General features: G+C 44.3%; 1 protein-coding gene across 34 annotated transcripts in view; it reads left to right on the top strand.

Moving 5' to 3' along the window:
• ANK3 (ankyrin 3) overlaps nt 1-26,552 on the top strand; it is an 853,965-nt gene that overhangs the window by 574,444 nt on the left and 252,969 nt on the right. For all 34 annotated transcript variants that reach the window (XM_069753584.1, XM_069753587.1, XM_069753586.1 and 31 more), the window contains 2 exons: nt 1,789-1,887; nt 20,660-20,758. In XM_069753584.1, coding sequence (XP_069609685.1) covers nt 1,789-1,887; nt 20,660-20,758 — 198 coding nt within the window. The remainder of the gene's footprint in view (nt 1-1,788; nt 1,888-20,659; nt 20,759-26,552) is intronic.

Raw genomic sequence — 26,552 nt, 5'->3', positions numbered from 1 at the left:
TTGCCTTGGTCCTGAGCTGCAGACAGTCCTCAAACACTGCTTCCTAGACTGTTTTTTCTAGTAGGCTTTTCTGCATGACACTTGCACTTACCTGGTGTCAGCAAACCAGCAATCTCTGCCAGAATTTGGCAGACCCTCACTTATGAAGCCCTTTACCGGCTAGCATGGCTGAAATGTTTGCTACCTCTTTACAAATTGCATCTAGTTTATTAGAGACATTGTTTGAAGGATGAATTGAAGACTGTTTGCATGTTATTAGTTGGCAAAGTCTAGATCCCATAGCGTAAATGGTCGATTATACAGTGATCTCGTGTTCTAAGCAAAAGCCAATCCATAAGGAAACATTAGAGTATGCATTTGGTTTGGATTTCCGTCGTTTTTCTCATAAAAGGCGATGGCCTCAAACCTATGGGTCTCCATCTGTGGTTGCACATGCACTTCATGGTGGCTGCACAGGTTAGAGATCATCAATGTAAGGACACACTAAAAGTGAACATGTAGGGAGTATGACACTCATATAATGTAATTATCTGGTTTTGATTTTGGAGATCATGGGACGATCATGGCATGAAGTATATGCATAAATGTATGTATTCCATCCACGTAGACAAACACCATGTGTGGACATCATATATGCTACAACGCTCGTTGAAGAACGTTCACATTCACAATTATGATATTTGTATATTTATTAGCACCGCATTCTTAATTCCTATATTAGTTTTCAAGATAAATAGAGGTTAATAGATGTGAAATAAAGTTTAGAATGTTTGAATAGGAACCTATTACATAGAAATAGTAAATCAGTCTTGGTCACGCAGTGTTGAACTGGGGTTCATTGGGCTAACAAGGGGAAATTGTTCTGAGCACCCTCCCTCCATTCGCACAGAGCATGTCCATGTCTACTTCTAGTCACATTGTGAACTTTGTTGTCATCTTTACAAAAAAATCGAATACATTAGTTGAAAGTAAAAAACATAGAGTACAGTTCCTCGTAGGAAGCATCTGATTGTCTCCATCACTAAAGGCCCCCATACAGATTAGAGGCAGCGTTCGACTGACCGCCATCTCAGTCAGCTCTCCCATTCAGAGGAGCAACCATTTGCCCGAGAGCTCCTGTGTACTCCATTTGAAAGCCATCAGTTGGCGTGTCGGCTAGTGGCTTATCTCCGGGTGAGAAATGCGATTTGCAGTCTGAAATAGGACTTGACTGATTGATATCTTCCCGATGATCAGTTGGCAGGTGCCCCCATACATATTAGATCGTGGCCAAACTTGTCGATATTTGTGAGATTGGACGACATTAGCCTAATGTGCATGGGGACCTTTTCTCCAAAAGGGAATTTTCTTCTGCTGGACCTTTAGGGTCAAGCATGAGCCCATTAGAGAATCCTCTGATATGCTGGTGTCTGCTCCTGTGTGTCCAGAACATGCAGAAAAATTATACCTATGCTCAAAGATTGCAGTGACTCACATATACTATGGGCAACATTAAATGTACTTGTATTTAACTATAAAAAAATAAAATTAAATATGTAATCTGTTCTGGGCTACGGAAGGATTACGGATGATAAAACGGGCCGTGAGTAATGTCGACAGCTTAAACTGTTGAACTATAAGTCAAATGCAGCAGAAGCAAGAATATTGGTCTGGTTACTGCTAATGTTTTATGTGTGCCAATAGGTTTAGAATGTTATTGCCTTTGCTTTTGATATTAATTATGTGAATTAATATTGCTATCGTTGACCAATCCATAAAATTTTCATTGCTCTTGTTTGGTCTTTCCAGAGTGGCTTTACACCCCTCCACATTGCCGCACACTATGGGAACATTAATGTCGCAACCTTGCTCATAAGTCGGGGAGCAGCTGTAGACTTCACTGCCAGAGTAAGTCAATAATCTGGGCCTAAATTAATTGTAAATTACGGCAATTTCCTTATTCGATCATTTATGAAACATAAGGTTAACCCATATCTAATGACGATTATCTCAGCAGAAAGGTAATGTCACTGGAAAAGAGTGATATCACAGGATCTTGGGTAGTTCTAGGTATTACTGACGATGACAAAAAGAAAGGGAAAGAGTATGATGTAACTGTCTGGGAAAGAGAATGATGTCATTGGATCTTGGTTGGGTCCAGGAAGGTTGGGTCTGAAGCAGGCTGCCATGAGACGTGGTGAGTTCTCCTTCAATGGACGTATTCAAACAGAGGCTGGACAGACATCTGTCTGAGATGGTTTAGTGAATCCTTCATTGGACCAGACGACCCAGGAAGTCCCTTCCAACTCTAACATTCTATGATTCTAAGGGTACGGTCACACTGAAACGATGCTGCAGCGATACGACAACGATGTTGATCGCTGCAGCGTCGCTGTTTGGTCGCTGGAGAGCTGTCACACAGACAGCTCTCCAGTGACCAACGATCCCGAAGTCCCCTGGTAACCAGGGTAAACATCGGGTTACTAAGCGCAGGGCCGCGCTTAGTAACCCGATGTTTACCCTGGTTACCATCGTAAAAGTAAAAAAAAACAAACAATACATACTTACCTACCGCTGTCTGTCCCCGACGCTCTGCTTTCCTGCACTGACTGTGAGCACAGTGGCCGGAAAGCAGAGCGGTGACGTCACCGCTCTGCTTTCCAGCTGGCTGGCGCTGACACAGGATGCAGGAGGAGTGCAGAGAAGCAGAGCGCCGGGGAGAGACAGCTGAAGGTAAGTATGTAGTGTTTGTTTTTCTTACGTTTACGCTGGTAACCAGGGCAAACATCGGGTTACTAAGCGCGGCCCTGCGCTTAGTAACTTGATGTTTACCCTGGTTACCAGTGAAGACATCGCTGAATTGGCGTCACACACGCCGATTCAGCGATGTCAGCGGGAGATCCAGTGATGAAAGAAAGTTTCAAACGATCTGCTACGACGTACGATTCTCAGCGGGGTTCCTGATCGCAGGAGCGTGTCAGACACAGCGAGATCGTAAGGATATCGCTGGAACGTTACGAATCGTACCGTCGTAGCGATCAAAATGCCACTGTGTGACGGTACCCTAAGGCTTAATGATGACAAAAATGTGATGTTACTAGAAGATAGTGATGTCAGTGAATCTTGGTTGGGTCCAGGAAGGTTGGGTCTGGAAAAGGCTGCCACAAGAGGTGGTGAGTAGAGTTGAGCGACCTTGACCTTTTTAGAGTCGAGCCGGGTTTTGCGAAACCCGACTATGTCCAAAGTCGGGTCGAGTGAAATCGGCCGATTATGACGTAAAGTCGGGATCGACCGAAACACGAAACCCAATGCAAGTCAATGGGGCAGCATAGTCGGCAGTGAGTGGGGGCCAGGAAAACACCTAGAGTGGCCATTTTAATGTCAAAACCATCCATTCTTCTTAATGAAGCTTGTCAAGCGTAATTTACCTTATAATAATTGGAAGGCATTTGAAATTGGGGGTCATTTGGCTAAAGTTGTGGGGGGTAGGGCTGGTTCAAGTAATTAGTGGGCCCAGGAAATCTGGACCACGTCACGGCAGTGGAGCAGGGAGAGGTAAGTATTTCAACTTTGCAAGTGCTGTGAACCTGAGCAAGCAGGGGGGGCCCACTCGTTGGCATTGGCACTGGCACAGGGCCCCTCAAAGTACAGCGGTGTGTTTGCACGGCGGGGGCGCCTCCCACCGGCAGCAACACTTTTGCGTACTATGAGAGGCCCTGTGCCAGTGACGTCGCCAACTAGTATTCCTCCCCCCACCTGATGAAGGAACCTGCACTTTCATCTGCACCTTCCTCTTTGTCCCCGTGTAAGGTGGTATGGTATGCGGGAAGAGCAACCTGACTTTCAGCAGGGTCACAATGTTGTTGTGTAGCGTGCACGGGGAATGTTGCGTTATGGGTCAATGTACCAGCAGACTCATCTATCACTGGCTGGGCAATGGGCACGATGAAGTGGAAACACAGATATAGGCCCAAAGAAGAAAGTGGGCTAAATGCAGTTCAAAATTGGTAACACAGGAATAACCAGGGGGCATTGCAGTGGAGGACAACTGGAATGAGAGGCTGACACAGAGAGTAGGGCCAAATCAGTAAGTAGTCGAAATGCAGTTCAAAATTGGCAACCGTAGTAAACAGGCGGCACAGCTTTGTTCAGTGGAGGAGAACAGCAAGGAGTGGCAGACACCGATAGTAGGCCCCAAACCAACTAGTACGCCAAATGCAGTTGTTCCATTTAACCACAATTTAATGAGAGCCTGAAGATAGAAGCTCAGGAAAGGCAACCTGGGGAACACCTTGGAGTGTAACACACCATCTCTCTCCACCCCATACCCATTTTGTATGGCCTAATGCAGTGTACTTTTCTACAACTACTAAACGAGAGTCGGAAGACCGAAGCAATGGCAAGGAAACCTGGGGAACACCTTAGAGTGTAACACACCCTCTCTCTACACCCCATACCCAATTTGAAGGCCTAATGCAGTGTAGTTTCCAAGAACTACTAAACGAGAGCCGGAAGATCGAAGCTCAGGAAAGGCAACCTGGGGAACACCTTGGAGTGTAACACACCCTCTCGCTACACCCCATACCCAATTTGAAGGCCTAATGCAGCGTAGTTTCCAACAACTACTAAACGAGAGCCGGAAGATCGAAGCTCAGGAAAGGCAACCTGGGGAACACCTTGGAGTGGAACACACCATCTCTCTACACCCCATACCCAATTTGAAGGCCTAATGCAGAGTAGTTTCCAAGAACTACTAAACGAGAGCCGGAAGATCGAAGCTCAGGAAAGGCAACCTGGGGAACACCTTGGAGTGTAACACAACGTCTCTCTACACGACGGAAGGGCTGATTCTTAGGAAGGAAGGCTGTTGGAAATAAGCATTGCGCGTCCGAGGGTGATTATATTCTTATTAGGTATATACTCACCCTCGGACGCGCCCTGCTTCTTTATTTGGAATGAATGTTTATTTGCAATGTGGTGTTGACTTTCTCTATTATTTTGGTAATTAATGATTTTATTATTTTCATTATTTTGCATCTTCTCGGCAATAATATAAAGAAGACGCGACAGGACAACACTCGGTGGATGCCATATGTGTGTTTTCAATTTAAAAAAACTTTCAGTTAACTACTTGCAGGAGAAAGTAATTGTAGCTGGTGGCCATTTTTAGTACTGTACCAGATTAGAGTTGTGTGTTTGTTTTTAATGTTAAAATGTCTGCATTTGATATCTCACCAGTATTTTCTTTTTTATAAGCAAAATACTTATTTTTATATTTTCTGATGTTGGTTCCAGGGGTACACGGCCAGCAGTGCCCTGGTCAGTGTAGTAGTAGTTGAAAGAATGGACCGCAGACAGGCATCGAAGGCCTAAAATAATAACACATGGCTGTAGGCAATTTTAAATTGGTTCCAGGGGTACACGGACAGCAGTGGTGTGGTCAGTGGAGGCCTAGTGGAAGGAGTGACCGCAGACAGGCATCGAAGGCCTAACATAACAAACTTGGGCTGGCTGTAGGCACTTTTAAATTGGTTCCAGGGGTACACGGGCAGCAGTGGTCTGGTCAGTGGAAGTCTAGTGGAAGGAGTGACCGCAGACAGGCATCGAAGGCCTAAAATAATAACACATGGCTGTAGGCAATTTTAAATTGGTTCCAGGGGTACACGGACAGCAGTGGTGTGGTCAGTGGAGGCCTAGTGGAAGGAGTGACCGCAGACAGGCATCGAAGGCCTAAAATAATAACACATGGCTGTAGGCAATTTTAAATTGGTTCCAGGGGTACACGGACAGCAGTGGTGTGGTCAGTGGAGGCCTAGTGGAAGGAGTGACCGCAGACAGGCATCGAAGGCCTAAAATAATAACACATGGCTGTAGGCAATTTTAAATTGGTTCCAGGGGTACACGGGCAGCAGTGACCTGGTCAGTGTAGTAGTAGTTGAAAGAATGGACCGCAGACAGGCATCGAAGGCCTAAAATAAAAAAATTGGGCTGGCTGTAGGCAATTTTAAATTGGTTCCAGGGGTACACGGCCAGCAGTGCCCTGGTCAGTGTAGTAGTAGTTGAAAGAATGGACCGCAGACAGGCATCGAAGGCCTAAAATAATAACACATGGCTGTAGGCAATTTTAAATTGGTTCCAGGGGTACACGGACAGCAGTGGTGTGGTCAGTGGAGGCCTAGTGGAAGGAGTGACCGCAGACAGGCATCGAAGGCCTAAAATAATAACACATGGCTGTAGGCAATTTTAAATTGGTTCCAGGGGTACACGGACAGCAGTGGTGTGGTCAGTGGAGGCCTAGTGGAAGGAGTGACCGCAGACAGGCATCGAAGGCCTAAAATAATAACACATGGCTGTAGGCAATTTTAAATTGGTTCCAGGGGTACACGGGCAGCAGTGACCTGGTCAGTGTAGTAGTAGTTGAAAGAATGGACCGCAGACAGGCATCGAAGGCCTAAAATAAAAAAATTGGGCTGGCTGTAGGCAATTTTAAATTGGTTCCAGGGGTACACGGCCAGCAGTGCCCTGGTCAGTGTAGTAGTAGTTGAAAGAATGGACCGCAGACAGGCATCGAAGGCCTAAAATAATAACACATGGCTGTAGGCAATTTTAAATTGGTTCCAGGGGTACACGGACAGCAGTGGTGTGGTCAGTGGAGGCCTAGTGGAAGGAGTGACCGCAGACAGGCATCGAAGGCCTAAAATAATAACACATGGCTGTAGGCAATTTTAAATTGGTTCCAGGGGTACACGGACAGCAGTGGTGTGGTCAGTGGAGGCCTAGTGGAAGGAGTGACCGCAGACAGGCATCGAAGGCCTAACATAACAAACTTGGGCTGGCTGTAGGCACTTTTAAATTGGTTCCAGGGGTACACGGGCAGCAGTGGTCTGGTCAGTGGAAGTCTAGTGGAAGGAGTGACCGCAGACAGGCATCGAAGGCCTAAAATAATAACACATGGCTGTAGGCAATTTTAAATTGGTTCCAGGGGTACACGGACAGCAGTGGTGTGGTCAGTGGAGGCCTAGTGGAAGGAGTGACCGCAGACAGGCATCGAAGGCCTAAAATAATAACACATGGCTGTAGGCAATTTTAAATTGGTTCCAGGGGTACACGGACAGCAGTGGTGTGGTCAGTGGAGGCCTAGTGGAAGGAGTGACCGCAGACAGGCATCGAAGGCCTAAAATAATAACACATGGCTGTAGGCAATTTTAAATTGGTTCCAGGGGTACACGGGCAGCAGTGACCTGGTCAGTGTAGTAGTAGTTGAAAGAATGGACCGCAGACAGGCATCGAAGGCCTAAAATAAAAAAATTGGGCTGGCTGTAGGCAATTTTAAATTGGTTCCAGGGGTACACGGCCAGCAGTGCCCTGGTCAGTGTAGTAGTAGTTGAAAGAATGGACCGCAGACAGGCATCGAAGGCCTAAAATAATAACACATGGCTGTAGGCAATTTTAAATTGGTTCCAGGGGTACACGGACAGCAGTGGTGTGGTCAGTGGAGGCCTAGTGGAAGGAGTGACCGCAGACAGGCATCGAAGGCCTAAAATAATAACACATGGCTGTAGGCAATTTTAAATTGGTTCCAGGGGTACACGGGCAGCAGTGACCTGGTCAGTGTAGTAGTAGTTGAAAGAATGGACCGCAGACAGGCATCGAAGGCCTAAAATAAAAAAATTGGGCTGGCTGTAGGCAATTTTAAATTGGTTCCAGGGGTACACGGCCAGCAGTGCCCTGGTCAGTGTAGTAGTAGTTGAAAGAATGGACCGCAGACAGGCATCGAAGGCCTAAAATAATAACACATGGCTGTAGGCAATTTTAAATTGGTTCCAGGGGTACACGGACAGCAGTGGTGTGGTCAGTGGAGGCCTAGTGGAAGGAGTGACCGCAGACAGGCATCGAAGGCCTAAAATAATAACACATGGCTGTAGGCAATTTTAAATTGGTTCCAGGGGTACACGGACAGCAGTGGTGTGGTCAGTGGAGGCCTAGTGGAAGGAGTGACCGCAGACAGGCATCGAAGGCCTAAAATAATAACACATGGCTGTAGGCAATTTTAAATTGGTTCCAGGGGTACACGGGCAGCAGTGACCTGGTCAGTGTAGTAGTAGTTGAAAGAATGGACCGCAGACAGGCATCGAAGGCCTAAAATAAAAAAATTGGGCTGGCTGTAGGCAATTTTAAATTGGTTCCAGGGGTACACGGCCAGCAGTGCCCTGGTCAGTGTAGTAGTAGTTGAAAGAATGGACCGCAGACAGGCATCGAAGGCCTAAAATAATAACACATGGCTGTAGGCAATTTTAAATTGGTTCCAGGGGTACACGGACAGCAGTGGTGTGGTCAGTGGAGGCCTAGTGGAAGGAGTGACCGCAGACAGGCATCGAAGGCCTAAAATAATAACACATGGCTGTAGGCAATTTTAAATTGGTTCCAGGGGTACACGGACAGCAGTGGTGTGGTCAGTGGAGGCCTAGTGGAAGGAGTGACCGCAGACAGGCATCGAAGGCCTAACATAACAAACTTGGGCTGGCTGTAGGCACTTTTAAATTGGTTCCAGGGGTACACGGGCAGCAGTGGTCTGGTCAGTGGAAGTCTAGTGGAAGGAGTGACCGCAGACAGGCATCGAAGGCCTAAAATAATAACACATGGCTGTAGGCAATTTTAAATTGGTTCCAGGGGTACACGGACAGCAGTGGTGTGGTCAGTGGAGGCCTAGTGGAAGGAGTGACCGCAGACAGGCATCGAAGGCCTAAAATAATAACACATGGCTGTAGGCAATTTTAAATTGGTTCCAGGGGTACACGGACAGCAGTGGTGTGGTCAGTGGAGGCCTAGTGGAAGGAGTGACCGCAGACAGGCATCGAAGGCCTAAAATAATAACACATGGCTGTAGGCAATTTTAAATTGGTTCCAGGGGTACACGGACAGCAGTGGTGTGGTCAGTGGAGGCCTAGTGGAAGGAGTGACCGCAGACAGGCATCGAAGGCCTAAAATAATAACACATGGCTGTAGGCAATTTTAAATTGGTTCCAGGGGTACACGGGCAGCAGTGACCTGGTCAGTGTAGTAGTAGTTGAAAGAATGGACCGCAGACAGGCATCGAAGGCCTAAAATAAAATAATTGGGCTGGCTGTAGGCAATTTTAAATTGGTTCCAGGGGTACACGGCCAGCAGTGCCCTGGTCAGTGTAGTAGTAGTTGAAAGAATGGACCGCAGACAGGCATCGAAGGCCTAAAATAATAACACATGGCTGTAGGCAATTTTAAATTGGTTCCAGGGGTACACGGACAGCAGTGGTGTGGTCAGTGGAGGCCTAGTGGAAGGAGTGACCGCAGACAGGCATCGAAGGCCTAAAATAATAACACATGGCTGTAGGCAATTTTAAATTGGTTCCAGGGGTACACGGACAGCAGTGGTGTGGTCAGTGGAGGCCTAGTGGAAGGAGTGACCGCAGACAGGCATCGAAGGCCTAAAATAATAACACATGGCTGTAGGCACTTTTAAATTGGTTCCAGGGGTACACGGGCAGCAGTGGTCTGGTCAGTGGAAGTCTAGTGGAAGGAGTGACCGCAGACAGGCTTCGAAGGCCTAACATAACAAAATTGGGCTGGCTGTAGGCACTTTAAATTGGTTCCAGGGGTACATGGGCAGCAGTGTATGGTCAGTGGAAGTCTAGTGGAAGGAGTGACGGCAGACAGTCTTCGAAGGCCTAACATAACAAAATTGGGCTGACTGTAGGCACTTTTAAATTGGTTCCAGGGTAACACGGCCAGCAGTGGCCTGGTCAGTGTAGTAGTTGTAGAAAGAAGGGACCGCAGACAGGCTTCGAAGGCCTAACATAACAAAAATGTCAAAACAATGGTATTGTCAGTGCCAGGCATTGAAGGATGTCAGCGGCTAGACTACACATTGGTGAAGCTGTGAGAGATAATTTTGCTAGTGGTAGAGCACTGTTTGAGCTGGGGGGGGGAACTGTCTTGTGGCCGGCGGTACAGGCACAGGGCCCCTCATATTACAACGGTGTGTCTGACGTTGGGTGCGCACCACCACCGCCAGAGACACTTTATTGTACTATGAGGGACCCAGTGGCAGTGCCGTCGACCAAAAGCGGCCACACCCACCTCTTCAGACAAACAGCACTCTCAAGGGTCCAAGCGCAAAGTGGCGATAGCACGGCCCCGTGTGGGGAGTTTGGCCATTTCGTGAGGTGGAAACATGTCGTATGCTGGACAATCAGGTGAAGAAAATTACGAGATTGGAAAAGTCATTCAGAATAGTCCACAGGCAAGACCTTTTCATAGGAAAGCTAGGTGTCAGCCGGGCAGGGTGGGGCAAAAGATTTTGAAATCCAGTTGTGGTTCATTTTAATGAAGGTTAGATCATCTACATTTTGGGTAGCCAGACGAGTCCTTTTTTCTGTTAGTATTGAACCTGCAGCACTGAATACTCTTTCTGATAGGACACTAGCTGCCGGGCAAGCAAGCTCCTGCAATGCATATTCTGCCAATTCTGGCCAGGTGTCTAATTTGGATGCCCAGTAATCAAATGGGAATGACGGTTGAGGGAGAACGTCGATAAGGGATGAAAAATAGTTTGTAACCATACTGGACAAATGTTGTCTCCTGTCACTTTGAATTGATGCTGCAGTACCTGTCCTGTCTGCGGTCATAGAAAAATCACTCCACAACCTGGTCAGAAAACCCCTCTGTCCAACGCCACTTCTGATTTCTGCCCCTCTAACACCTCTGGTCTGCTGGCCCCTGGAGCTCGTGTGAGAACGATCACGGGCGCTGTGTGCAGGGAATGCCAGAAGCAAACGGTCAACAAGAGTTGATTGTTTTGTTGCTAATATTAGTTCCAAGTTCTCATGTGGCATAATATTTTGCAATTTGCCTTTATAGCGAGGATCAAGGAGGCAGGCCAACCAGTAATCGTCATCGTTCATCATTTTTGTAATGCGTGTGTCCCTTTTGAGGATACGCAAGGCATAATCCGCCATGTGGGCCAAAGTTCCCGTTGTCAAATCTGCGGTTGTGCTTGGTTGAGGGGCAGTTGCAGGCAAATCTACGTCACTTGTGTCCCTCAAAAAACCAGAACCCGGCCTTGCCACGCCACCAATTTCCCGTGCCCCCGGGAAAGCTTCCTCATTAAAAATATACTCATCCCCATCATCCTCCTCATCCTCCACCTCCTCTTCGCCCGGTACCTCGTCATGTACACTGCCCTGACCAGACAATCGCTGACTGTCATCAAGGCTTTCCTCTTCCTCTGGTGCAGACGCCTGATCCTTTATGTGCGTCAAACTTTGCATCAGCAGACGCATTAGGGGGATGCTCATGCTTATTATGGCGTTGTCTGCACTAACCAGCCGTGTGCATTCCTCAAAACACTGAAGGACTTGACACATGTCTTGAATCTTCGACCACTGCACACCTGACAACTCCATGTCTGCCATCCTACTGCCTGCCCGTGTATGTGTATCCTCCCACAAAAACATAACAGCCCGCCTCTGTTCGCACAGTCTCTGAAGCATGTGCAGTGTTGAGTTCCACCTTGTTGCAACGTCTATGATTAGGCGATGCTGGGGAAGGTTCAAAGAACGCTGATAGGTCTGCATACGGCTGGAGTGTACAGGCGAACGGCGGATATGTGCGCAAAGTCCACGCACTTTGAGGAGCAGGTCGGATAACCCCGGATAACTTTTCAGGAAGCACTGCACCACCAGGTTTAAGGTGTGAGCCAGGCAAGGAATGTGTTTCAGTTGGGAAAGGGAGATGGCAGCCATGAAATTCCTTCCGTTATCACTCACTACCTTGCCTGCCTCAAGATCTACAGTGCCCAGCCACGACTGCGTTTCTTGCTGCAAGAACTCGGACAGAACTTCCGCGGTGTGTCTATTGTCGCCCAAACACTTCATAGCCAATACAGCCTGCTGACGTATGCCAGTAGCTGCCCCATAATGGGAGACCTGGTGTGCAACAGTGGCAGGTGCGGATGGAGTGTTTGTGCGACTGCGGTCTGTGGACGAGCTCTTGCTTCTGCAGGAGGACGAGGAGGAGGAGGAGGAGGGGGTGCGAACGGCTACAGACAACTGTTTACTAGACCGTGGGCTAGGCAGAACTGTCCCAAACTTGCTGTCCCCTGTGGACCCTGAATCCACCACATTTACCCAGTGTGCCGTGATGGACACGTAACGTCCCTGGCCATGCCTACTGGTCCATGCATCTGTTGTCAGGTGCACCTTTGTGCTCACAGATTGCCTGAGTGCATGGACGATGCGCTCTTTAACATGCTGGTGGAGGGCTGGGATGGCTTTTCTGGAAAAAAAGTGTCGACTGGGTAGCTCGTAGCGTGGTACAGCGTAGTCCATCAGGTCTTTGAAAGCTTCGCTTTCAACTAACCGGTAGGGCATCATCTCTAACGAGATTAGTCTAGCTATGTGGGCGTTCAAACCCTGTGTACGCGGATGCGAGGCTAAGTATTTCCTTTTTCTAACCATAGTCTCATGTAGGGTGAGCTGGACTGGAGAGCTGGAGATCGTGGAACTAGCGGGGGTGCCGGTGGACATGGCAGACTGAGAGACGGTGGGAGATGGTATTGTTGCCGCCGGTGCCCTAGATGCAGTGTTTCCTACTACGAAACTGGTGATTCCCTGACCCTGACTGCTTTGGCCTGGCAAAGATACCTGCACAGATACAGCAGGTGGTGCGCTAAATGGTGGTCCTACACTGCCGGAAGGGATGTTGCGTTGATGACTAGCTTCATTGGCCGAGGGTGCAACAACCTTAAGGGACGTTTGGTAGTTAGTCCAAGCTTTCAAATGCATGGTGGTTAAATGTCTATGCATGCAACTAGTATTGAGACTTTTCAGATTCTGACCTCTGCTTAAGGAAGTAGAACATTTTTGACAGATGACTTTGCGCTGATCAATTGGATGTTGTTTAAAAAAATGCCAGACTGCACTCTTTCTAGCATCGGATACCTTTTCAGGCATTGCAGACTGAGCTTTAACCGGATGGCCACGCTGTCCTCCACCAGGTTTTGGCTTTGCCACGCGTTTTGGGCAAGATACGGGCCCGGCAGATGGAACCTGTGGCGATGTTGATGCCTGCTGCGGCCCCTCCTCCTCCTCTGCTTCAGAACTGCTGCCGCCTGCACCCTGTTCCCCCAATGGCTGCCAATCGGGGTCAAGAACTGGGTCATCTAATAACTCTTCTTGTACCTCCTGCGCAACTTCGTCTGTGTCACCGTGTCGTTCGGTGGTATAGCGTTCGTGATGGGGCAACATAGTCTCATCAGGGTCTGATTCTTGATCAGCACCCTGCGAGGGCAATGTTGTGGTCTGAGTCAAAGGACCAGCATAGTAGTCTGGCTGTGGCTGTGCGTCAGTGCACTCCATGTCAGATTCAATTTGTAATGGGCATGGACTGTTAACTGCTTCACTTTCTAAGCCAGGGACGGTATGTGTAAAGAGCTCCATGGAGTAACCCGTTGTGTCGCCTGCTGCATTCTTCTCTGTTGTTGTTTTTGCTGAAGAGGACAAGGAAGTGACTTGTCCCTGACCGTGAACATCCACTAACGACGCGCTGCTTTTACTTTTACCAGTTTCACGAGATGAGGCAAAAGAGCTAGAGGCTGAGTCAGCAAGATAAGCCAAAACTTGCTCTTGCTGCTCCGGCTTTAAAAGCGGTTTTCCTAATCCCAGAAAAGGGAGCGTTCGAGGCCTTGTGTAGCCGGACGACGAACCTGGCTCCACAGCTCCAGACTTAGGTGCAATATTTTTTCCCCCACGACCACCTGATGCTCCACCACTACCACTACCCTCATTACCAGCTGACAATGAACGCCCCCGGCCACGACCTCTTCCACTAGACTTCCTCATTGTTTTAAAAACGTAACCAAACTAACGTTATTTGTTGCAGTCACACAACTTACACGGTGAGCTATAACTTCAGTATGATTTAGCTACCCCTTTACAGGTTGGTGAGACCACAGCGAAAATCAGGCCCAATGTTACACACTCTTTTTTTGGTGGCTGCAAATTAGAGAGATGCCCCACACGCAGGACTGTCACTGAAGCACAAATGTTAATATTAATGTCACACTATTATTTTTTTTTTATTTTTATTTTTTTCAGGAACACTTTAGAAACCCCCCCAAAAAAAAAAAATAGATTTTTGCAGGGAGAATTTAGAAAACAAATGTAACAAACTATATGCTTTCTATGGGCCACTGAGTGAGAGATGACGCACACAGGAATCAGGAGTGGCACACAAGCCCAGAGGCCAATATTTTTCTACCAATGATTGATGGAGTTATTTTCTCTGGTAGATTTTGGAACCCAAATCAAGGAAAAAAAATGTAGGCTTTCTATGGACCACAATTGGAGAGAGAGAGAGAGAGAGATGGCACACCCAGGAGTCAAGACTGGCACACAAGCAGAAAGGCCAATATTAATCTCCCACTGTTTTTTTTGGTTGTTTTTTTTTTTTTTTTTTTCAGGGAGACTTTAGAAAAAAAAATAATAAAAAAAATATGATTTTATCAGGAAGAATTTAGAAACCAAATAAAATAAAATGATTTTTTCAGGGAGAATTTAGAAAACAAATAAAACCAAAAATAGGCGTTCTATGGCCCACTGACTGAGAGATGACGCACCCAGGAGTCAAGACTGGCACACAAGCAGAAAGGCCAATATTAATCTCCCACTGTTTTTTTTGGTTGTTTTTTTTTTTTTTTTTTTCAGGGAGACTTTAGAAAAAAAAATAATAAAAAAAATATGATTTTATCAGGAAGAATTTAGAAACCAAATAAAATAAAATGATTTTTTCAGGGAGAATTTAGAAAACAAATAAAACCAAAAATAGGCGTTCTATGGCCCACTGACTGAGAGATGACGCACCCAGGAGTCAAGACTGGCACACAAGCAGAAAGGCCAATATTAATCTCCCACTGTTTTTTTTGGTTGTTTTTTTTTTTTTTTTTTTCAGGGAGACTTTAGAAAAAAAAATAATAAAAAAAATATGATTTTATCAGGAAGAATTTAGAAACCAAATAAAATAAAATGATTTTTTCAGGGAGAATTTAGAAAACAAATAAAACCAAAAATAGGCGTTCTATGGCCCACTGACTGAGAGAGAGAGAGAGATGGAACGCTTAGTACTGGCACACAAGCCCAAAGGGCAATATTAATCTCCCTTTTTTTTTCCAGGGAGAATTTCTGAAACCCAAAAAAAAAATAAAATAGGCTTTCTATGGCCCACTATTTGTGAGAGAGATGGGACGCTCAGGACTGGCACAGATGGCACGCTCAGGACTGGCACAGAAGCCCAGAGGCCAATATTAATCTCCCTTTTTTTCTGGGAGAATTTATAAAACCAAAAAAATATTTAAATAGGCTTTCTATGGCCCACTATTTGTGAGAGAGATGGCACGCTCAGGACTGGCACAGATGGCACGCTCACAACTGGCACAGAAGCCCAGAGGCCAATATTAATCTCCCTTTTTTTCTGGGAGAATTTATAAAACCAAAAAAATATTTAAATAGGCTTTCTATGGCCCACTATTTGTGAGAGAGATGGCACGCTCAGGACTGGCACAGATGGCACGCTCACAACTGGCACACAAGCCCAGAGGCCAATATTAATCTCCCTTTTTTCAGGGAAAATTTATAAAACCAAAAAAAAAATTAAATAGGCTTTCTATGGCCCACTATTTGTGAGAGAGATGGCACGCTCAGGACTGGCACAGATGGCACGCTCACAACTGGCACACAAGCCCAGAGGCCAATATTAATCTCCCTTTTTTCAGGGAAAATTTATAAAACCAAAAAAAAAATTAAATAGGCTTTCTATGGCCCACTATTTGTGAGAGAGATGGGACGCTCAGGACTGGCACAGATGGCACGCTCAGGACTGGCACAGAAGCCCAGAGGCCAATATTAATCTCCCTTTTTTTCAGGGAGAATTTATAAAACCCAAAAAAAAATAAAATAGGCTTTCTATGGCCCACTATTTGTGAGAGAGATGGCACACTCAGGACTGGCACACAAGCCCAAAGGCCAATATTAATCTCCCACTGTATTTTTATCAGGGAGAATTTATACACCCCACAAAAAAAAATACAGAAAAATGAAAAGGCTTTCTATGGCCCACTATGTGAGAGAGATGGCACACACAGGGATGGCACTCTAGCAGAAATGCCAAATTGCCAATCTTAATCTCCCACCAAAAAAAAAAAAAAAAAAAAAACAGGGAATGTCCTACAATTACTATCTCCCTGCCTGCAGTAATCTCAGCCAGGTATGGCAGGCAGCTACTATCTCCCTGCCTGCAGTAATCTCAGCCAGGTATGGCAGGCAGCAATAAGGAGTGGACTGATGCACAAATGAAATAAAAAGTGTGGACAAACAAAAAAGATAGCTGTGCAGAAAGGAAGGAACAAGAGGATTTGTGCTTTGAAAAAAGCAGTTGGTTTGCACAGCGGCGTACACACAGCAATGCAGCTATCAGGGAGCCTTCTAGGGCAGCCCAATGAGCTACAGCGCTGAGGGGAAAAAAAAAAAAAAAAAAAATTCCACTGTCCCTGCACACCGAGGGTGGTGTTGGACAGTGCAAATCGCTGCAGCACAAGCGGTTTTGTGGTTAATGGACCCTGCCTAACGCTATCCCTGCTTCTGACAAAGCGGCAGCAACCTCTCCCTAAGCTCAGATCAGCAGCAGTAAGATGGCGGTCGGCGGGAACGCCTCTTTATAGCCCCTGTGACGTCGCAGACAGCAAGCCAATCACTGCAATGCCCTTCTCTAAGATGGTGGGGACCAGGACCTATGTCATCACGCTGCCCACACTCTGCGTTTACCTTCATTGGCTGAGAAATGGCGCTTTTCGCGTCATTGAAACGCGACTTTGGCGCGAAAGTCGCGTACCGCATGGCCGACCCCGCACAGGGGTCGGATCGGGTTTCATGAAACCCCGACTTAGCCAAAAGTCGGCGACTTTTGAAAATGTTCGACCCGTTTCGCTCAACCCTAGTGGTGAGTGCTCCTCCAATGGAAGTCTCCAAACAGAGGCTGGACAGACATCTGTCTGGGATGATTTAGTGAATCCTTCATTGAGTAGGGGGTTGGACCAGACGACCCAGGAGGTCCCTTCCAACTCTAATATTCTATGATTCTAAGGCTTAATGATGACAAAAATGTGATGTTACTACAAGAGAGTGATGTCAGTGAATTTTGGTTCTGTGTAAGAAAGACTGATAACAAAAACCAATGTGACTGGGAGAGAGTGATGTCACTAAATCTTGATTAGGTCTAGCTAGTACTGATGATGCCAAAAAAGTGATGTCACAGGCTTTTGCCTAGTTCTAGAAAGGACTGAGGATGAGGTGAAAACTCATTAATAAAATACGGTTTATGTATGATTTATACTATGGGGTGATGCTAAGAGACATCATATCCAAACCAATAACAACTAGAAGAGTAAGAGCAGTGAATGGGACAGGGCAAGTGTTGTCTCTATAGCTATATGGATCATATAGGGATTTTGCTGAACAAGGCACTTGCATGACAGTTACAGCATGGGCTATGAAAAGAAAGCCCGGGGATTAGTGAAATAAAAGCGTTTTGGTCAGCCTATGTTATACATTATCGATCACCTGACTCATGTTTGCTGTAATGCTATAGAAGCATTTTACTGATTGACATATGACCTAAGTGTTTTACCTTGATCTATCTTTGCTGACTGATAAATGGATTTTTTTTTTTTACCACTAGAATACTCCAAATACGAGAACTGTGCCTTATTTTTAGTTTCCAGCCATGCTTAATGTTGTTTTCATGAAGATAACTAAAATGAAATAAAATGTGAAACATCATATTCAAGGTTGTGGGGTAGTCATAAATAAAAAGGGCCTGAAACTTATTGTCATATGCAATATTTGGCCATGCTAAACTTGGCACTTTACGGTAATTCAGAATGCCCTAAATTATTATTTTTTTAAATTGTTTTCTATTTTATCTGCTTCTCGGTATCATTAGTTTTGGAGTGTAGGACATTGTTACCTGACTGGGTGGATATGCTATATAAGAATCTATTCAACATTAATGATGACCCACTTGGGAGCTGTAACAATGGCCGTGCAATGATGAGGGTATATGCAACTATAAAAGGACACATCTCCATATAACTCTAATATTACAAAGAATATGTATAGTGGAATACAAGTAAAATATAAAGTAATCGAAAATGGATAAATATTTTATAACCCTATATTATTTTATAGGCCTATTTTGGCCTCCTAGGATTCTCTGGGGGTGGGTCTTTAAGCTGCTGTGCATTATTTCTAGAGATAAGCGCTGTCCCCTGCATCTGGTGCTGAAGCGGCCATTCATATCTTCTCTCCAGCAGCGTTCGCTGGAAAGCAGATATGAAAAATCCTTTTTTTTTTTTTTGTCCTCGTGTTTAAAATAAAGATTCCTGTTGCCATCCCCCTTCCACCCCCTGTGCGTCCCCCCGCTGTTACTAAAATACTCACCCGGCTCCCTCGCAGCGTCCTGTCCTCGCCGCACCTTCTCCCGTATGAGTGGTCACGTGGTGCCGCTTATTACAGTAATGAATATGCGGCTCCACCCCTATTGTTTGACCTGGCATTCTAGCCAGGTCAAACAATACCTTGCTCTGTACTGACGAGGAGCAAGAAGCTCTGAAACCGCTGTCTACACATGGTTATCTGTGCTTTGGCCAATATCAAGGCTATTTCATGAGTCGGACATTGACTTACATGGTAGATACCTATGGACTGTACAGATAGGACGCTTTTCTTTCTTATGGATGACAGCTGCTTTGCATTGTTTTAGACCCAAATTCTGTTTTTTTTTAAGAGTAAGTTCGTTTATTATGTTTGTTAAATATATTTGATTAAAAAAGAAAATGCTAATCAAGGAGAAATTGTACCAGGCTGATGGCAATTGTTTAATATTCAAGCATTTGCTTATTGGAGTTTTCAAAGGATGTAAAAAAAAAAAAAGGTCTTTTTGAAACAGCAATAGACTAACATTCATGTCACGGCAACACAGCAAAGTGTGGATCTAAGTTCCCAAACTCTGGGTCAGTTTGGGTGAGAAAAATCTACAATATGCAATAAGTAGAGCAGAAGTAATGCACCTAAAGGAAATGTGCAACAATATTCCGCACTGCAGCTGATTTGTCTTTATAAAACATTCATGAATAGTGTATAGTTCAGAGAGTACGGTATGTTGTGTAACTGCAGATGCAAAAGGATTTCAGGATCTATCTGTAATGCTTATATTACAACATTGCCCATAATCACATTGACATGGATATTAATTTGTTAATAATTGCAAAGCCTGTTACTGTTCCTCTTGTTCACATTCGTCAAGATTAATGTAACTAATTGGTCTCCCTCTTATTAAACTCTCCCCTCTCCAATCCGTCCTGAATGCAGCCGCCAGTATCATATTCCTATCCAACAGCTACACTGATGCCTCCACCCTGTGCCAGTCGTTGCACTGGTTGCCGTTTTGTTACAGAGTCCAATATATATTTATCACTCTCATCCACAAACCCTAGATTTCCTCCGTCATCTCAGTCCATCACTCTACTCGTGCCCGTCTTCTGCCAGTGACCTAAGACTAGGGATGGGCTCAACAGTGTAAGTTCGGGTCCTGGTACCAGACCCACACTTTTTAGAAAGTTGGGTTAAGGTAACAGAGCTTGAACCCCATTGAAAATAATGCATGCTTGCACTGCTAAGAAATGAAAAATCTCTCTCTCTCTGTCTCTCTCCCCTCCACACCACCCCAACTTGCACCGAGCACTTCACTGGACATCAGCAGAAAGTCCATGTTCTGCGTTCAGGTGCCAGCGCCGAACATTTATAATACTGTAATCTGAACCTCCCACTCCCTTCTCCAAGAATTCTTGTGTGTTGCGGCAATTCTTTAGAATGCACTACCCAGGACAATTCGATTAATTCCCAATACCCACAGTTTTAAGCATGGCTTAAAAATGCATTTCTGGCCTATCTTCTAACCTCACTTATCTAATTATCCCCATTTTGCACATACAAAATTTTCTTAAAAATTAGGACCCTAGTATCATCTGTTCACACACCTCCATTCACTTAATAACCCTCTGTGTCTGTCCTTGGTGAACAGTTCATGCAACGTTATGTGAATAACCTATGTACTGTATTATTTTAATGGCCGGATTGTACAATACAAGCACTTTTTACCAATTACCTTTCGTGTCCCCTCCTTCTACCTTTCTGCTTTTGTTTTATAATCAATTGGTGAACTTTGATCTCTCACTGCAGACAGATCTGTAGACAGATTTGAGCAGTTTTTGAGAATGATCAGTCCAGGAGAGAAGTGACTTATAAGTGTCTAGGGAAGAATTTGTATCCAATAAGATATATTATACAGTTTCTAATGTTTTCCTTGTACTATTTTATCTAAAAAATAAATAAAATCGTAGTTTATATCCTAAAGTTTGCCATCATTGCTTTACTGCTGAGGATCTGATTCCTGATTAGCGATCTAACATCAGACCAATGTTTAACACTGTCAGTTCTGGGTCTGGATAATTTACTACCTTTCAAAAATGTGTTATTCTTTACCTTGACTTGACTTTACATACGTAAATTATTTTGTGCTCTTGTTTCTCCTAGAATGACATTACTCCCTTACACGTGGCTTCCAAGAGAGGCAATGGTAACATGGTGAAACTTCTTCTTGATCGAGGATCCAAAATCGATGCCAAAACTAGGGTAAGACACATTTAAGACCTACACAATGATGGCATAAAATGGGACTTGTCTGTGAGTATGACATTGAACTTACACTTGTCATCTTCTGTGGTTCAGCAAGGAATATTTTCCAATTTTTCTTAAAAGGAAACTAGGCTTGATGGGTGATCAAATGATCTCTCTGACATGATTGGCGACAACAGTATTATAAACAGCGTGTGAAAAATAAAAAAGAGTAAAGGGTGTTAGTACAGATTTTACACTGTTCCCCAGGAACATCAAGCTGTGCCCACTGACACCCTAAGACTATGTTAAGTCTTAATGAAAGGGGCGGCTGGCGTGAGAAGTTACTAATTTACTACGTGGTGAACGCCATTTAAAGAAGCCCTCCCATCAAAATTTTTGTCCTCTTAATATATGGCATTCATCATATTATATGGTGCTGTGCACTTACAATTGCTAATTTTTCCTTTCTACCCAGTTACTTCTGCTTTTTTCACTAGGTCTATGACATCATGTGATTAAGAACAGCTTGAATCATTCTAAGCTCTATGTAGAAACATGTAGTCTCACTTCCCTGTATGAGTCATCATTAAAACTACAATTCTAGCTCACTGTAAAGTCAATTTAAAAGGGAAGAGGAGAGCAGCTGGAGCAGGATTTGAAGCTGGTATGGAGCTGGGCTGCTAGGGAGTTTGCAGTGATATAGAATTGTAGTTTTAATGATGACTCATGCAGAGATAAAAAAAGAGACTTCCTATTTCTACATAGAGCTTAGAAAGATTCAGCTAGTCTGTTTTTAATCACATGATGTCCTAGACCTAATGGTAAAGAGAAGAACTAGCTGTGTAGAAAGTCAAAATGAGCAAATTAACCCCTTAATCCCGTATGATGTACTATCCCGTTGAGGTGTCCTGGGACTTAAATCCCAGTGACGGGATAGTACGTCATAGTGGATCGGCCGGGTGTGAGCTGACTATCGCAGTGTTCCGGCGGTACAGGGAAGCATCGGGCAGGGAGGGGGCTCCGTGTGTGCTTCCCTGAGACCCTCGGAGCAACGCGATGTGATCGCGTTGCTCCGAGGGTCTCCTACCTCCTCCCTGCAGGCCCCAGATCCAATATGGTCACGGGGCTGCTTCCAGGTCCTGTAGGGAGGTGGCTTGCAAGCGCCTGCTCAGAACAGGCACCTGCAAGCCTCCAGCAGTGCACATCAGATCGCGGATCTGACACAGTGCACTGCAAAGTGTCAGATCAGCGATCTGATCCTATAACATGATGCCCCCTTCCCGGGGCAATCTTGTAAAGTTAAAAAAAAAATGTTCACATATGTAAAAAAAAATTAAATTCCTAAATAAAGAAAAACAAATATATACGGTATATTTTTCCCATAAATACATTTCTTTATCTAAAAAAGAAAACAAAAAACAATAAAAGTACACATATTTAGTATCGCCGCGTCCATAACGACCTGACCTATAAAACTGTCCTGGTAGTTAACCCCTTCAGTGAACATCGTAAAAAAAAAGAGACAAAAAACAACACTTTATTATCATACCACCGAACAAAAAGTGGAATAACACACGATCCAAAATATGGATATAAATAACCATGGTACCGCTGAAAACATCATCTTGTCCTGCAAAAAACGAGCCGCCACAAAGCATCATCAGCGAAAAAATAAAAAAGTTATAGTCCTCAGAATAAAGCGATTGCAAAAATAAGTATTTTTTCTATAAAATAGTTTTTATCGTATAAAAGCGCCAAAACATAAAAAATTATATAAATGAGGTATTGATGTAATCGTTCTGACCCGAAGAATAAAACTGCTTCATCAATTTTACCAAACGCGGAACGGTATAAACGCCTCCCCCAAAAGAAATTCATGAATAGCTGGTTTTTGGTCATTCTGCCTCACAAAAATTGGAATAAAAAGCGATCAAAAAATGTCACGTACCCGAAAATGGTACCAATTAAAACTTCAACTCGTCCCGCAAAAAACAAGACCTCGCATGACTCCATGGACCAAAATATGGAAAAATTATAGCTCTCAAAATGTGGAGACGCAAAAACTCTTTTTTGCAATAAAAGGCGTCTTTTAGTGTGTGACAGCTGCCAATCATAAAAATCCGCTAAAAAACCCGCTATAAAAGTAAATCAAACCCCCCTTCATCACCCACTTAGTTAGGAAAAAATTATAAAATTTTAAAAATGTATTTATTTCCATTTTCCCATTAGGGTTAGGGTTGGGGCTAAGGTTAGGGTTAGGGTTGGGGCTAGGGTTAGGGTTGGGGCTAGGGTTAGGGTTACAGTTAGGTTTGGGGTTAAAGTTAGGGTTAGGGTTGGGGCTAAAGTTAGGGTTGGGGCTAAAGTTAGGGTTAGGGTTTGAATTACATTTATGGTTGGAATTAGGGTTAGGGGTGTGTCAGGGTTAGCGGTGTGGTTAGGGTTACGGTTGGGATTAGGGTTAGGGGTGTGTTGGAGTTAGGGTTGGGATTAGGGTTAGGGGTGTGTTGGGGTTAGGGGTGTGGTTGGGATGAGGGTTGTTGGGATTAGGGTTAGGGGCATGTTCGGGTTAGGGATGTGGTAAGGGTTATGTTTAGAGTTGGGATTAGGGTTAGGGGTGTGTTTGGTTAGGGTTTCAGTTAAAATTGGGATTTTCCACTGTTTAGGCACATCAGGGGCTCTCCAAACGCGACATGGCATCCGATCTCAATTCCAGTCAATTCTGCTTTGAAAAAGTAAAGCAGTGCTCCTTCCCTTCCGAGCTCTCCCGTGCGCCCAAAGAGGGGTTTACCCCAATATATGGGGTATCAGCGTACTCAGGACAAATTGGACAACATTTTTTGGGGGTCCAATTTCTCTTGTTATCCTTGGGAAAATAAAAATTTGGGGGGCTTAAACATTTTTGTGGGAAAAAATGATTTTTTATTTTCACGGCTCTGCGTTATAAACTGTAGTGAAACACTTGGGGGTTCAAAGTTCTCACAACACATCTAGATAAGTTCCTTGGGGGGTCTAGTTTCCAATATGGAGTCACTTGTGGGGGGTTTCTACTGTTTAGTTACATTAGGGCCTCTGTAAACGCAATGTGACACCTGTAGACCATTCCATCTAAGTCTGCATTCCAAACGGCACTCCTTCCCTTCCGAGCTCTGCCATGCGCCCAAACGGTGGTTCCCTCCCACATATGGGGTATCAGTGTACTCAGGACAAATTGGACAACAACTTTTGGGGTCCAATTTCTCCTGTTACCCTTGGGAAAATATAAAACTGGAAGCTAAAAAAATAATTTTTGTGAAAAAAAAAAAGGAATTTTTATTTTCACGGCTCTGCGTTATAAAATGTAGTGAAACATTTGGGGGTTCAAAGCTCTCACAACATATCTAGATAAGTTTTTTAGGGGGTCACTTGTGGGGGGTTTCAATGTTTAGGCACATCAGGGGCTCTCCAAACGCGACATGGTGTCCCATCTCAATTCCAGTCAATTTTGCATTGAAAAGTCAAATGGCGCTCCTTCCCTTCCGAGCTCTGCCATGCGCCCAAACAGTGATTTACCCCCATTAAACATATGGGAAATGTTACTTATTAAGTATTTTGTGTGACATATCTCTGTGATTTAAGGGAATAAAAATTCAAAGTTGGAAAATTGCAAAATTTTCAAAATTTTCACCAAATTTCCGTTTTTTTCATATATAAACGCAGGTAATATCAAAGAAATTTAACCACTATCATGAAGTACAATATGTCACGAGAAAACAATGTCAGAATCATCCTGATCCGTTGAAGCGTTCCAGAGTTATAACCTCATAAAGGGCCAGAGGTCAGAATTGTAAAAATTGGCCCGGTCATTAACGTGCAAACCACCCTTGGGGCTTAAGGGGTAAAATGATACAGTGTTATATTATGATGACTGCAATATATTAAGAGGATAAAAACCTTGATGGGAGGAGGAGTGCTTCTTTAATGAATTAGGTGCATTTTACAACTGCTTTTCAATTCCAGCAAAAAATATACTCCAGTCAAGGACTGGAGTACATTCCTGGAGTAAGTTAAGCTAGTAAAGTGGAGTAATGTTTTATACATGTGACGTGCTGGTTTGGCCATTGTTCATCCCTCGCATATTGGCCAGAACTTGCCTGAAAAAGTCATGAAAATTTATGAACCATGTGTGCGATTATGAATAGTTGGGTAATAACACCATGAGCGAATATCACAAGACATAAAAAAGTAAAAGAAAAGTGACTGTAACAAAAAGGGCACATGATGAATCAAGCCCCATGTTCTCCAAAATTCCAGACAGATCTACCATATAAGCTGCACTGCACTTACAAACACTATTTATAGGGGAAGACACATAAAAGTCTGTTTATCAGAGTAACTTCAGAGTATTTGCAGGTCTTGAGACAGTGATAAAACCACACAGATATCATACATTTTAATGAGAGCGTCCGGAAGGCAGAAACCTCTCTGGCGGTGATGTTGAATATGCATTCAGTCTATAACTCGCGCATCATGTCTTACGTAAAGCCGATGCTGCAGTATTGATTTTTTTGGAGAGAATCCAGTCTTATGCTTTATCCATTATATATTACCTGACCGGTACCAAGAGAACAAGAGGTGAGATATTACTCGTGAGACTGGATGTCTTCCCTGCCTGACTTCAGTTTGCACCTTCGTGCTATAGAAATCTATTTCTGTTAAAATATATAGACCTTTGTGGACTGAACACATATCCTACTCTGGGCCCAGGCATAACATGTTGACTAGTTTCCAACTTCATAGGTAAAGATATACAGATATATGTACAGATATAACCTAGATGTCCAGTCGTGCATTAGTGCCATGATAGCCCATCACTCGAGAGCCAGTAAAATACCATGAATATCGCGTTGCGCTATTATACTGAGCCGTTCTTTTGGCTGGACATGACTTTCTGTATACGAGGGCACGTCTTAATGTCATAGCTATTTGCTTACTTTACGCAGAAGCCAGAGTCATCTCAGCTGCTCCCTAGGATCCCTGGAGCTGGACCAGAGTAGTATCTTGCAGGTTTTTAGGCCTTTTACCCAAAGTATAAATAGCTGAAAGTGATTTCTTTACAGATGTTAACCGTTTATATATTTAATAAGACCCTTCTGCCATGGGGATCCTTTCAGCCCTCTTAGTGCAGCAGTGGCAGCATGCAATGGCCCTGGAGGCTTACAGACACTGACTAGAGACTCAACAAGGTTCATTACCAGGGGCTGACATTAGTCAAAAGCTGTCTGATTACATATGTGCAAATGCTACAGAGCGCTCAGTCATTCCTAAAAAACAAGATACAGTCAGTAATATCTATACAAGGTCATGTGAGCTTATGAAGGTTATGTTATCTATCTATCTATCCATCCATTCTATATCTATCTACACTGATGAGCAAAAGGTTAACAACGTTTTGAACTTTTGACTTTCAGGCTCCATGTCTCACCATTCACTACTGCTTCGAACATGAGACCACCATCATTTTATAGATGATCATCTTGGCTGTCTCATACATAAATGTTACTTGCAACTATTTAGCATATTATTAGGTATGCAGATTGTCATGTCACTGCATTGTCACTGTTTTGCTTCTGGTGGTGGAAAAATCTTTTTCTGCCTGTATACTACAAATTAGAACCTGTTCTCACATTCACTAATACCTCAGAGTGTTATTAGGTTCATTCCCAACTGAAAGGTCATTGGTTCGAACTTGAGGAGCAGCCATGAGGAAGGTTTCTCAAGAAAAGAGTAATGGCATCATCCAGCTCATCTATAGCAGTCTGTCTGCCAGGAA

This window comes from Ranitomeya imitator, chromosome 2 (genome assembly GCF_032444005.1).
Source record: "Ranitomeya imitator isolate aRanImi1 chromosome 2, aRanImi1.pri, whole genome shotgun sequence".
Taxonomy (NCBI): Eukaryota; Metazoa; Chordata; class Amphibia; order Anura; family Dendrobatidae; genus Ranitomeya; species Ranitomeya imitator.
The sequence above is the reverse complement of the archived record's forward strand: the minus strand, read 5'-3'. Positions and strand labels throughout refer to the sequence as shown.